Source organism: Vulpes lagopus, chromosome 1 (genome assembly GCF_018345385.1).
Source record: "Vulpes lagopus strain Blue_001 chromosome 1, ASM1834538v1, whole genome shotgun sequence".
NCBI lineage: Eukaryota > Metazoa > Chordata > Mammalia > Carnivora > Canidae > Vulpes > Vulpes lagopus.
The window spans coordinates 75,328,923-75,342,856 of NC_054824.1; the positions used below are offsets into that span (position 1 = coordinate 75,328,923).

The 13,934-nt window shown below is 60.7% G+C and overlaps 1 protein-coding gene across 20 annotated transcripts in view; it reads left to right on the forward strand.

Annotated features, from left to right (window-relative positions):
• The window catches only part of TNK2 (tyrosine kinase non receptor 2), a 43,251-nt gene that overhangs the window by 22,270 nt on the left and 7,047 nt on the right, over positions 1-13,934 (forward strand). For 19 of the 20 annotated variants that reach the window (XM_041754123.1, XM_041754132.1, XM_041754152.1 and 16 more), the window contains 8 exons: positions 2,556-2,736; positions 3,801-3,871; positions 5,825-6,046; positions 6,780-6,932; positions 7,410-7,687; positions 9,141-9,267; positions 9,659-9,805; positions 9,890-9,984. In XM_041754123.1, the coding sequence (XP_041610057.1) occupies positions 2,574-2,736; positions 3,801-3,871; positions 5,825-6,046; positions 6,780-6,932; positions 7,410-7,687; positions 9,141-9,267; positions 9,659-9,805; positions 9,890-9,984 (1,256 nt within the window). In that variant the 5' untranslated portion in view covers positions 2,556-2,573. Of the gene's footprint in view, positions 1-2,555; positions 2,737-2,800; positions 2,924-3,800; positions 3,872-5,824; positions 6,047-6,779; positions 6,933-7,409; positions 7,688-9,140; positions 9,268-9,658; positions 9,806-9,889; positions 9,985-13,934 lie in introns of all 20 variants that reach the window. The other variant, XM_041754184.1, reaches the window with a different exon arrangement.

Here is a 13,934-nt window from a genome sequence, read left to right on the forward strand (position 1 = left end):
CTGCATGAATTACATCGTGCAGGACTTGGGACAGTGAGATTGCCCTGCACGTTGTAGGATAACTCGTGTTCTTGTCCCTTGATCACCCACTAAGTGCCACTACTGGCCCCCAACATGATGACAACCAAGAATGTCCCCTAGGGGGCCGTACAGCCCTCATGAGCACCATCTGGGTAAAGGGTCACTGCTTGAAGTTTGGAAAAAAAAAAAAAACCCTCCCCCTCGCCCAGCTGCCTTGGTGGAGGAGCCAGGGTTTTTTGTTTTTTGGTTTTTTTTTTGAGCCAGGGTTTGAACTGAGGCTTCTCATCCCGTTTGTTGCTCTTTGTACTGCCCTGAGCTGCCTGGGAGGGTCTGAAGTCCTGGCACTGGGCTCTCAGCACCGCTGGGAACTGTGGAGGCAGGAGGCTCACGCTAGGCCTGGGCTGCAAGTGTCTGCTTCCCTTACCGTGCCCTGTGATGGGAGCTGGGGCCCATGGCCACCTCGGACTCGGTGGGGGGCTGAGGCGCAGCTGGTCAGCCTCAGCTGGCGACGGAACGCGGGTCAGGGGCTGCCCTGGGCAAGCCCTCAGCTTTGAGGTGTATGACTTGGACAGGGATGGGTTTGGGTCCAGTGGGTCAGGCTGCTTCGTTTCAAGGGTGCCCCATCCTCTCTCTCTGGGCTGCGGAGTGTGTAGGTCAGGGTTCACTCACCCATGGCCCCATTGGCTGATTCTGGCCTGCACATGTGTTTTGCTTGGCCAGCACGGAACATGTGTGTGTGCACACGTGCATGTGTACCGCAAACTTGAATTCGTTGACATAATTAAAAACTCAGGGGATAGGATCCCTGGGTGGCTCAGCGGTTGAGCATCTGCCTTCGGCTCAGGGCGTGATCCTGGGGTCCCGGGATTGAGCCCCACATCGGGCTCCCTGCATGGAGCCTGCTTCTCCCTCTGCCTATGTCTCTGCCTCTTTCTCTGCCTCTCATGAATAAATAAATAAAATCTTTAAAAAAAGGTCAGGAGAAAGATGTAATGTGAAATGAAAACAAGGAACAGAATGGTGTGGTTGATGGGTGAATATTTGTGTGTGGGCAAAACAGTCTGGAAGGATATTTCGAAGTCATTTATGGCAGGTGGCTTTGGGGACGGGGGGGCTAGGTGGCTTGCTGTGCAGCAGCCCAGGGCATGAGACTTCATTCATTCATCCATCTCTGTTTAAAAACGCCTTTTTGAATATTTTACCATGTGCATATATTACCTCTTCAAAAAGGATTTTAATGGTGAGATTTCACATATAGATTCAGATTTCCAATATTTTTTTAAAAGATTTTATTTATTTATTCATGAGAGACACAGAGACGCAGGCAGAGGGAGAAGCAGGCTCCATTCAGGGAGCCCGATGTGGGACTCGATCCCGGGTCTCCAGGATCACGCCCTGGGCCTAAGGCAGGTGCTAAACCGCTGAGCTACCCAGGGATTCCCAGATTTCCAATATTTCTTGAAAAAATGAAAAGCTTTGACAACCCTGGGCAGCAGTCTGGTGACAACCGTTGATGGAGCTAAGTAGCGCTGCCTCTTGGAGCCGGCATCGGAAAGCCCACCCTAGCCTCTGCCCCTCTTTTGTCTTCCACTCACTGTGGTCCTGGCAGCCCGGCACTTGAGTGGTCTCCTGCAGGATGGTCTTTGGATTTGGGGAGTGATGCTCTGGTGATGTCAGGTGTTGGGTGGGACTTAGAGCTCATCTGGTCCACAGTGCTTTCTCTGGGGCCCGTCAGGTCTGCGGAACCTATGGATGGGTCTCAAGGGACCCTGCACCCTCCCCCCCAATTAAGATTATATACATATATAGGGACACCTGGGTTTCAGTGGTTGAGTGTTTGCCTTTGGCTCAGGTCATGATCCTGGGGTCCTGGAATCAAGTTTCGCATCAGGCTCCCCGCATGGAGCCTGCTTCTCCCTCTGCCTGTGTCTCTGCCTCTCTCTCTCTCTCTGTCTCTCATGAATAAATAAATAAAATCTTTAAAAACGTATATATGTATATAAAGTAATAGTAGTATATATATATATATATATATTTTTTTTTTTTGGAGTAAGCTTCACAGCTACCATGAGGCCCAGTGTGGGGCTCGAACTCACAACCCTGAGATCAAGAGTCACTAGTTCTACTTACTGAACCAGCCAGGTGCCCCTCCCCAATTTTTAAATGAAAACTTTAAGAATGTGTATATTTTCCTGGAGACACAACCGATAGTTTTGATGCTTCTCAAATGACTTGTTGACTCTCTGAGAACAGAGAGGTTGATCTCCGGTCAGTCGGCCACAGTTTGGACTTTAGACCCCGACTCCAGAGCCCGGGCTGATTTCCAACTGCCCGAGTTCTGTCGTCGTTCCTGGTGGGAAGAGGGGCACAGGGGTACAGGCCATCCTCTACGGCTGTTTGGGGGGAAACAGGAAGGTGATTTGGGTTCGTTGAAGCAGCTTAGTAGGATGTGGGTGAGGCCAGGGCACTAGGGGCAGAGTCCCTCACTACCTGCCTGCACCCCTTAGTCCCTGAGCCTTTCTTCCTCCCCACAGAGGCTGGGCAGCAGCAGCATGCAGCCGGAGGAGGGCACAGGCTGGCTGCTGGAGCTGCTGTCCGAGGTGCAGCTGCAACAGTACTTCCTGCGGCTCCGCGATGACCTCAATGTTACCCGCCTGTCCCACTTTGAGTATGTCAAGAATGAGGACCTGGAGAAGATTGGCATGGGCCGGCCTGGTAGGTGGGGACGTTGGCCGTGCTTGTTGCTTCCCCACTGACCGTCTACCTCCTCTATCCTCAGGATTGCCCACTGCATAGAAGAGCCCTCCTCCTCATTCCATGGGGTGGCACAGCTGAGAACTCTCGCTGCCTGTCCAGGAACCCCCAAAGTGGGGTGGAGGGGCATCAGTACATGCTGCACACAGTGAGTGCATGAGAACAGCTGGCAGTTGTAAAGGTGAACTGGAGTTTAAAGAGAGTGAAGTCTTCGAGCTCTGGATACTCAGGATTAAACACACACCCCTTTTTGGTTTGTTCAGACATTTGTAGGATGGGTTTCCTCCATCTCTCCTCTGCCATAAACTGGAAGTGAGTTTGCTCTGTTCACCATTCTCAACACCAGGGCGTCAGCGTCCAGAGATCTGTATGGACACCCTCGGATGGTTTGCCAGTTTGCCCTTCATCTGTCTCTTTCTCACAAAGATCTGCCGTAAACTGAACTCATTCTGTTTCCCATGCACCGAGGTCTGCCGTAGAAGTTGAACTCCTTTCTTTTCCACGTATTTATCCTAAAAGTACTGATCGTAACATCTAGAAGCCACGGTATTCCATGTAGAGCATTAGAAACTTGCTCACACAGTCAGCTTAAAATAGCTAAATAAGTAATAACCTGCTAAATCAGACATCGACATACGCTAGTTGGGCTTGGATAGTTGGTATCTGATGCCAGGCACATAATAGAATTTTATGGGAGGAAAAAAAAAAAACCCAAAAAACTCACAGTTGAGCAAATTCTACCCATTACCTTGATTTTTGTTTGAGAGTTGGAAAAAGATCACTGCTGTTCAGTTTTGGTGGTTAAACACCTCCACCTAGTTCAAGAACCGCTGCCTAGAAGTGGAATGCCGTGACCATTAGCTATGGCCCCTGGTTGGTTGCAATGGTGTTTCCTTGGTGTCATTGTGCTGGGCAGTATTTAGTGCCGGGCCCACCCCGGGGGACCAAGGAAGCATGCAGGCAGGTGGCTTCTCTGGGGGATGTGAGCTGCCTTAACAACATCGGAACCCCTTCTTTCCCCGCAGGTCAGCGGCGGTTGTGGGAGGCTGTGAAGAGGAGAAAGGCCATGTGCAAACGCAAGTCTTGGATGAGCAAGGTGCGTGGACGAGGAGCAAGTGGGGCGGGCAGCCTCACAGGCCTCCCTCTGAGGTCAGGCCTAGGAAACTCCTCCATTCCCAGGCGGGTGTCATCTGTACCTGGTACAGACCTCCCTCCTCCGGGGGTCTCCCTGGGCAGGGTGCTTGAACCACCCGGTTCTTGTACCCACCAGAGATGGCACGTGAGTAGCCTGTGTGCCACGATAGCTTCGTGTCCCCTCCCGCGGTGCAGCGGCGCTGGGCGTGGAACAGGCGCTCTTTGACAAGTGCACCGTAACTTGAGCCCGTGCCCCGTCTGACTGTTGGGGCCAGTGTCCAGGGCAGCGTGGTGCGGACTGTCTGGACCCAGGACATCTTTGCTTCGCTCTGCGCCCCCCCCCCGCCCCGCCCAATCCCTGGTCCACAGGGGATTTCTCTGGTCCTCTGGCCTGCTGACAGCTTCCTTCCCCAAGCCTGCCCTGCCCCCCCCCCTTTGCCCTAATTTGGATCCGTGGAGTGGTGAGTCCCTGGTCTGACTCAGTGGAACTTTGCCCATTGTCTGGAAGACAATGCAAGAGGAAGTGAACCAGCCAGGGCCTTCCCTCCCCACTCCTGGCCTCAAGGCTGGGGTGGGGGGTGCATTACGGCAGAACAGCTGGACTGGGATTGGGCAGCCGAGATTTCCTGGCTGTGATCTGGCAAAGGGGCTGTCTCTTGGGAGCCTGTGGCCTTTTCTGGGGACACTGTCCTGGTCCCTTGCCCAGGTTTTAGGAAGGATGGGTTTGTTGGGGGGGTGAAGGCAGGAGGGAAGAGCCGTGCAGCGCCCCGGGATTCAGGGATTGCACTGGGATTCAGGGATCGCGGATCCACCACCCAGGAGGCCTTGGGGTCGGTCAGTGAACCTCTCCAGACCTGAGGCCTGTCTTCAGGTAGAAGGCCGGGGGCACTTGGCCGGCTCACCTCACCGGGCAGTCGAGAGGGTCCCTCGAGATAAAGGCTGTGAGGGCCTTGTTAGCCGAGCACTGCTCGCAGACATAAGGGAGCTCAGTTACGGGGAGGAGGGCAGAGCGGTGGCTAGAAGGGGCCCTTGGCCCTTGCCCTGTGCAGATCAGCTCTGCCAACCTGTGCGGGGCAGAGGCCCAAGCAGATGGAGTCTGCGGCCTGAGGCCAAGGCCCAGATGCCCCAGTGGGGGTGGCTGAGTCCGACCCGTGGGACCACCTCCACTCCTGAGGACCTCCTTCCTTCTGTCCCCTGGCCTTGGGCCCCTTCCCTCCACAGCCTGGGCTGCAGAGTCCCCTCCAGTCTTCCTTTCACAGCTCTCGGCGCCCCTCCAGCCGCCCAGCTGTCTTCCCAGGCCCTGGCCCAGCAAGGCCTTGCTTCATCTGCACACACACCGCCCCCCCAACCCCCCCGCCAGCCCCGCCAGCACACACATTCACAGTCCAACCTCAAGCTCAAATTATCCTCTCCCCCTGGCAGGATGAAGGGCAGTCAGCTCCCCAGGGAGGGTGGAGACGGACAGCGCCAAATGGGCAACCCAGAGAAGGGGCCAGAGCTAAATATGGAAAGGGAGGTGTTTGCAGAGGGCCCCTCGGGCTCCTGCCCATCTGCTTGGGTTGGGGGCCAGAGTCTGTGCTGGGCAGGGGGACGGGGGGACAGGTGGTGCAGAGGATGGGTCTGGAGTGGCTTTGGGCTCCCCCTGGCCCCACAGCTGGGCGTGGGGTCACAGGCATCACAAGCTGCACGGCTGTCAGGCCATTTCTGGCCCACACCCCGAGGCCACACTGAGACTGGGGGTTGCCGTTTGAGGGTGTGGTCTGGAGGAGGGGTGGGCCTCCAGCCAGTCTGCACCCTGGCAGTTTGGCCAAGCCAGGAGCTCTCTGGAGGCCTAGCGGACGACCCTGCGGGGCACGACTGAGGACCGGCCCCGGGGCCTCCGGCTTCCATCTAGCCCCTGGCTGCCTTCAAACAGGTGTTCAGTGGAAAGCGATTGGAGGCTGAGTTCCCCCCTCATCACTCTCAGAGCACCTTCCGGAAGACCTCACCCACCCCGGGGGGCCCAGCAGGGGAGGGACCCCTACAGAGCCTCACCTGCCTCATTGGGGAAAAGGACCTGCATCTATTCGAGAAGCTAGGAGATGGCTCCTTTGGCGTGGTGCGCAGGGGCGAGTGGGACGCCCCCTCGGGGAAGACGGTGAGCTTTCTGGGTCCTGTGGGGTGTGGCAGAGGGACAGGCCTCTTCAGGGACTCTGGCAGGTGCCCCCCTCTGCTGGGATGTGGACGGGGCTGGACGCAGTTCGAGGGGGGCTTGCTCTGGATGCCACGCTCGGGTTAACTAGACGGGTCTGACTCTTTTCAGTTATAAAAATAATTATTACAAAAGTTTGGAAATTGTTTTTAAAAGTAAGGAAAAAGCGTTTGTAATCCCACGACTCAGAGGAAGCACAGTTAGTATTTCGGCTTCGTGCATTTTTACACCCGCACGGAGCAGTGTGAGCAGCGATGGGAGGCAGGACGGGCCCGCATCCCTAGGAGGGAGCTCTTGCCCCTTCCGCGGAGTCTCCTCTTCCTCCGAGGGAAGCACTACGGGGATTTCTGTCGCCAGACGTTCGTTTTTTGGCATATTTACAACATTTTCAGTATTCCACTTTTACGACGACATTTGAATGTCTGTCATCACAGTGATCGTCTTATTGTAGGGCTGCTGTTTAACCTGGGTGTTCCCCACCCGCCCAGAAGGGGGGCCCAGGCCAGGCCGCAGGCCCCCTGGACATGTTCACCCGCCCAGACCAGCAGCCCCGGGGCAGGGCTATTAGGACTGAGTTGGAGGGGGAGCAGGTGGGCTCAGAGTGTTGGGGCCTGAGGTCTGTCCTGACTCCTCCCGCCATCCCCATCCCCATCCCCATCCCCATCCCTGTGGCGGGCAGATGAGTGTGGCTGTGAAGTGCCTGAAGCCTGACGTGCTGAGCCAGCCAGAGGCCATGGACGACTTCATCCGGGAGGTCAACGCCATGCACTCGCTTGACCATCGCAACCTCATTCGCCTCTATGGGGTGGTGCTCACGCCGCCCATGAAGATGGTGAGCGCCGCGGGCAGCGGGTGGGTGCTCAGGCGGGGTCTCTGCGCCCCCAGAGGGGCCCGTCCCCCTGTCGGTGCTGTGTTCACGCTCCGTCCTGGTGAAGGGGGCCCTGGTCGTCCACCTGCTGTGGCAAAGCGGCTCCTCGGGGCCTAACCTGGTGCTCTGTCCTCCGGAGCCCAAGCCCATCTTTGGGTTTTGTTTGTGCTCCTTGGCAGAGGGTTGCACTCATAGGAGGGGCCGGCCCTAGAGTTTCGTTTTTAGAATTTCTAATCTGAGCCTCTGTGGGTTGCTTCTCTCTGAGCCTCGGTTCCCGTGTGACCTGGAGGGGGAGAGGCTGGGGAAGGCTGTAGAAGTCCTAGAGGTCCCCAGAGGGCAGGCTCAGGCCTTCAGGAGAGGGACTGGGAGCCCAGCATGGGGCACTGAGGGAGGGGCAGGGCTCCGCCGCACTTACTCCTCCTGCTTCCTCCATGGCCCCAGGTGACGGAGCTGGCGCCGCTAGGATCGTTGTTGGACCGGCTGCGCAAGCACCAGGGCCACTTCCTCCTGGGCACTCTGAGCCGCTACGCTGTGCAGGTGGCGGAGGGCATGGGCTACCTGGAATCCAAGCGCTTTATTCACCGTGACCTGGCTGCCCGAAATCTGCTGTTGGCCACCCGTGACCTGGTCAAGATCGGGGACTTCGGGTTGATGCGTGCGCTACCCCAGAATGACGACCACTATGTCATGCAAGAGCATCGCAAGGTGCCCTTTGCCTGGTGAGGGACAGGTGCTGCTGGCTCACGGGGCCTGCCCCCCCCCCCCCCCCCCCCGGTCCCTGCACACCCAGCCTCAAGAGTTTCCGGGGCTTCTGTTCCCATAGTAGCCTCTGTCTTTCCTGGGCCCGGGGACCCTTCTTGTGTGTAGTCCATTCACTCATCCACCTGGGAATTCTCTGGGCCTGGGTGCCAGGTACTGAGATGCACAGGGATGAGTGCCATGGGGGCCCAGAAAGACCACCCAGAGGACCCTGTCATAGTCAGCTCCGCAAATACCAGACTTTATCAGAAGTTACCCAGGCACACTGGTGGGCAAGTATGTTCCAGGTAGAGCTAGCTGCGGGCAGGGCCAGACCACGTCAGGCCCTGTAGGCTGACCAGGGATATTCACCTGCTCACCAGGGTGGTACCTGGCCCTGCCCTGGCCCCGGTGTGAGACTGTCACGATCCACTGGTTCTGGAGGCACCCGAGGGGGTGTGTGGTCTCCTCGCTCTGGGGTGCGACAAGTAGGTCGTGTTCTTGCCGGAAAATCCTCCTAACCCAGGATACACAGCCCCGCTCACTAACAGCCGATCGTCTACGTAGGGTGACTACACGTTCCGGGTTGTGTTGGTTGTTCTGGGGTCATTAATAGCACCCGCTTCATACCCAAGCATCCTGGTTTGAGTGGTAAACCATAGAGTCCCCTTACGGCAGCATGAAGCCAGCAGATCGTTGTTAGGTTTCCCAGATGAGGAGCACCGGGCTTGCGGGTCTTGAGTGGCTGTCCCTGGGCAGCGTCTCCCCCTCGGCCCCCACCTGAATGGCCAGGCCGGCTCTCCAGTCCCAGGAGAGAGTCTGGTTCTCGGTTAGGTCAGCTTCCCCGTCACTCCGCACCTTGGCCCACCCAGGGACACCCCTTTGCCGGCTCCGCTGCACTGGGGGCATTTCTCTGGCTCACCCAAAAGGGGGTCCCACAGGGAGTGTGGGGTATTTGGGTGAAGCCAGTGTAAACGGTTTCCATCCATGTCAGTTCTTCCCCAAACCCTGTCCAAATCTCCCACCCACACCTTCCTGCTGAAATGACCCAAATCCCAGGATCCTGCCCCAAATCCGGAAATCGTCATCCTCCCACCACAATTAGAAAACAGCCTGAGATGTTATCCCCTCTCCTCCCCCTCACCAATTTCTGGAGCCTCTGACCTCTCCCCCGACTGCTTCCCTGACCTGCACACGTCACCCTCCTCCCGCCCGGGCTCCATGGGAATAAAGACATGAGCGTAGATGATGTCCTCCAAGTCTGTGCATCCCATAGTAAGTCCCGTCCCTGGTCACTTCACGTGTGTCACCAACACCTACCGTTGAGCCTGGCGCACAGGGCCGCGATGTGCCGAGCGGCTGCTCTGTGTCCGTTGGGCTGATGGGGGTGGCTATGCTCTGAGAGGCCTTCTGTTTGACCCCTGCCTTTGCCAGGTGTGCCCCTGAGAGCCTGAAGACGCGCACCTTCTCCCACGCCAGTGACACCTGGATGTTTGGAGTGACGTTGTGGGAGATGTTCACCTACGGCCAGGAGCCCTGGATCGGCCTCAATGGCAGTCAGGTGAGGGGCTGGAGATGTGCTCCTGACATGCCGGGCGGGGATTGACTTGCTTCCTGGCTCCCACCCGGCCCATTGGAACTGGCTCCCGTTGGCCGGAATCCCTGTCCCCCATGCCCCGCGTCTCATGACCTCTCAAGCCGCTGAGCCAAGAGAGGGGCCCGCAGTGCTCCAGCGGGGCCGCCCGAGGCTCACTCGCGCTCTGCTCCCTTGCCGTGGCCACCTCTCCAGAGGCCCCCACCAGAGGCCCGGGGCTGGGCTCCCCGACACAGCTTTTCTTCGGGGTGCAGGCACGGCGGCCCACAGCTCCCGGGGTTCCATGGGCCAGAGGGAAGGTGGGGAGTGACGAGCTGGGTGCCCGCTCGTGCTCCAACTGCACCGCCCCCACCGCCAGATTCTGCATAAGATTGACAAGGAGGGGGAGCGGCTGCCGCGGCCAGAGGACTGCCCCCAGGATGTCTACAACGTCATGGTCCAGTGCTGGGCCCACAAGCCAGAGGACAGACCCACGTTCGTGGCCCTGCGGGACTTCCTGCTGGAGGTGAGGGCAGGTCTGTGCCCAGGGCTGGGGTGCCCACGCGGGGGCTCAGGCCCAGGGTGGGCAGTGACCCCGCTCTGCCCCCAGGCCCAGCCCACCGACATGCGTGCCCTTCAGGACTTTGAGGAACCTGACAAGCTGCACATCCAGATGAACGACGTCATCACCGTCATCGAGGGAAGGTAGGGAGCGCGGGGCCGGGCCTGCAGGGCCTTGAGGGGTGCGGGCTGGGGGTGGAGGGCCGCGGCTCACAGCGCTGGGCGGCGGGGGAAGGACGGGCCGGCCTCACTGTCGGGCTCAGAGGGAGTTTCCCTGCACAGCACCACCTCCTTCACCCTTTTCCCACTCCTCGGCTCTGGCTGTGTGGGTCGGGGCCAAACTGCCATTGGGGTGAGGCGTAGGAAGTGGCTCGGCTTGGCCCCAGGGCCACCACCAGGGACTCTGGAGCTCCTGAACGTTCCTCTCCTCTTCTCCTCCTTCCCTTCCCTTGCTGCCTCCTCCCAGGACAGGGGCCCTGACTGCCCCCTGTGCCTAGCAGTAGCCCCCAAAGCAGCCTCTGCCCTCCCTCTGAGCCCCCCCCCCACCCCGTCCCCATCCCGGGGGGCCCCCCTCTCTGCTCCGCCCTCTGCTGGGATGCCCCCCTGGGCTCCTCCGCCCATCCCCATGCTGGGTCCTCTGTTCCTGACTCCTCCCCCCCGCCAACACCTGGGTGTCTGTCTCTGCCTCTGGCGGCATCTCCTGACTCATGGCTCCCACCTGGGGCCCCTGCTCAGGGCCTTCTGCCGAGGAGGCCCACCACCCCCACCCCACCCTCTGTTATCTGATCCCCAGGGCGGCTGAGGAACTGGTTGGGGCAGGGCAGGCTTGAGGTGCCTTTGGGGTAGGGGTGAGCCCAGAGGACCAGGAAGAGGCGCAAGGCGGAGGAAATCCCCGGTGCCCCTGCTCCTGTGACTCAGAGCCGGGCGGGGTGGGGGCTGGGGCTGGGGGTCACTTCCCACACAGCCCGTTGTGCTTAGACCTCAGGTTCCAGGGGCCTGGGGCTTTTAGTGAAATCCGCTGCCTCGCGGGCGTCGGTTGGGGAGCTTCTGGGTGAGTCGGGGTGATGGGGAGGCCCAGAGCCCCGGCGGTCTGCAGACACGTGACCTGCCCTCGCTGTGGCCCCAGCACGGGGCCCCTAGACTCTGGGCCCCGGATCTGGGAGCGCGAATGGCATCTCGGTCGGGTGTGGGGGTAGTGGTTTGGGGAGTTAGTGGTGGGGGACAGAAGCCAATGGCTTCCAGGAGGAGAGACGCGCAGGGGTCAGGGAGGAAGATAGTCTGTGGGTCTGGGGCTGAGGCGCCAGACGGGACCGTAGGCCTGGCTCTCGGGAGCCTTCTGGAAAGAGGAAGATGAGAGCGGAAGCCCGTCTGGAGGGGGGCGCACGTGGGCCCGTAAGCCCAAGGCTGGGCCTGTGTCCATGCCCACCGCCAGGAGCCCGAGCTCTGCGCCTCCCCGCTCATGCCCCATGGCCCCGGATTTTTACCTCCACCCGTCCCTTGCTGTCAGCCGGGCCCCAGGGCTCCCCAGGGAGTGACTCAGTTTCTTCTTGGTTCGGCGGCGTGTGTCTGGAGCTGGTGGCCTGGGTGCAGGTGGGCCCCGGGGGAGCCACTCCTCTGGAGGCACCGTGCCCCGCCCCGACGTCCCGGGCTCCCGTTGGCCCCAGCTGCCGGCTCCGCGGCCCCCTTGCCAGTGTGGGCTCGGGGGCTGCTCCTCGGCGGCCAGGGCCGGCGTGGGCCACGGCGCCCGCTCGCGTGCCTGTAGCTGCTCGGAGGGGGGAGCTGAGGGGCCAGAGGCCGTGGCGGCCGGTGAGGCCCTGGGGGTGGGCCTGGGTGCGGGGCCCCTATTTCCTCAGCACCCAGACGTCTCTGCGTGTTTGGCTCACGGGCTCTGTTCACCGTCTTGGGTCTGGCTTCTGCGTGTGCGTCTCTGCTTCCCTTCTCCTCAGCCTGGCTCACAGCTCTGTTCCTGCTCCTCCACCGGCCTGTGCTCCTCTTGCTTCAGAGGTGCTGGCGTTGTTTCCGGGTCGAGTCTGGGACCCCCTGGTCCCCGGCTCTGGCTGGTTCTGGAGGCCCAGTGCCTCTCAGGGTGCCGGGCACCGGGCGGAGAGGACCGCTCGATGTTGCCTGGGGCTTGTGACGCGGTGTCGAGTGGAGGGACGGATGATGAACTGGCCTTTTCCAGGGGGTCTGACTTGGAAGCTGGGGCGGCCGGCAGCATTTTCATGCTCTGTTCTTAGAGAACCAGAGAAAGGAGACCGAGGATTTGAAATCCTTCCTCGGGGCCTTGTCCTGGCCTGGTCCCCGGAGCCTCTGCTTCCGGTGGTAGGTGGGGGGGGAAGCAAGGGCCCGGGTTGTCCCTTAAAACCAGGGGCCGCCCGGGTCACTCAGAAGTGAGTGGGGCAGTGTCTTGAGCAGAATGTCTAAGCAACATTTACCAGCCACTTCTGGACTGGACCGCCGTGGGCCGGGACGGGGACAGGGCCCTGAAATTTCCAGAAGCCGGTCCCCGATAGAGCAGGGCCAGCCTTAGGCAATTCTCAGCCCAGACCTCAGTTTCCCAGGTACTGCCAACCTCTTGCCTGTCCCAGGCCACTGACGGGGCCGCAGGAAATAGAAAGTCCATGCTGGAGACGCGGGTCCTTTTCTCTTCCCCCAGGGACTTGTCTGCGTTGTGGTGTCTGCCCACGGTGGGCCCGACTCTCCCTTTGCTGTGGACACTCTGGCCTTTTTGTGGAGGGGGAGCGGGAGCGGGTGTGGCCAGTGCAGGCCGGGTGGCAAGGGTGGCCTCAGGCCTTTCTGAGCCGCTGGCACCTGGTCCCCCCCCGCCCCGACCTCGGGGGCTAGGCGGGTGGCGCAGGGCGGCATCGGCCGTCTCAGGAGATACGTCTGAGCCTGGTCGGGAGGATGCTGCTTCCGAGTGTGCTTGGGATGTGATTCCCAAGAGTGTCCCCCCCCTTTTTTTTTTTTAAAGATTTTATTTATTTATTCATGAGAGATGCAGAGAGAGAGGCAGAGACCCAGGCAGAGGGAGAAGCAGGCTCCCTGCAGGGACCCCGACGCGGGACTCGATCCCAGGACCCTGGGGTGACACCCTGGGCTGAAGGCAGCCGCTCCACTGCCGAGCCCCCGCATGCCCCATGAGCGTCTCCCCCTTACACGTGCCCTGAACCCCCAACTCCCCCTCCCCAGTAGCAAAGTGTTGGTGGGAAATGACGTCGGGACTCCCGGCAGACAGTCCCGGGGGCTCTTGCCTCGGCCGCACCTGTAGTAAAGGGAGGTGGCTTGGCCTCTGTCCTTTCCGAAGCGTGTCCGGAGGAGCCAGCGTGACACTGTGGCTGTGCTTGGGAGTTGTGGAGGCAGTGACCTGCCAGCGTGGCCTTGCTCGGGGTCCACAGGGAGGACGTGGTCACGGGGCGGCCCCGGCCTTGGACGCAGGCCCGATCTCTGAACCCGCCGGCCGCCTCCGCTGCCGCTCAGCCAGGTTGGCGAGCACGTTGGAGGGGGTGTGGAGGGCAGAGTCCGCCGTCCGGCCCGGGGGGATGTCCGAGAGGGTCCCCGGAGGGCCATGCAAAACCCAGGGAGCCAGTGGGGACGGGGGGGGGGCAGCGGGGAGGCAGGGGCGGGGTCCCCGGCGGCGGGCGCCCACCTTCGTCCTGCTTCAGGGGAGGCACGGCAGCCCCAGCCAGCCCTGGGCCGCACTGCCGCCCGACGTCTCGCCTCGGAGTGGCCCTGCCGTTCGTGGTGGACGCTGTCCCTCCCTGGGTGTCGTCCTGCCTTCTTCCCTCGCCTCCTGCCCTTCCCACCCCGGGAGGCTGGTCAGCGGCTCTGTGTATGGGGAGGCCGGGCTCCCGGCTCCCCCCCACCCCCTTGGCTTCCCGAGCGCTGCTGTGCTCGTGGGCTTCCACTTGCCATCTCCACGGCAGGCAGTGGGAGGTCACGCCGCTCCCGGGGCCTCGTCCCCTCACGGGCGAGGATCCAGGAGCTCGGCCTCCATCCCCGCTCGGCCCCTGCAGCCCGGCTGCAGTTTGGAGGGGACCCTCGGCGCTCGGGGCGCGCAGCCGGGTGTTAGCCAGGTGTGTGCACACCTACCACGG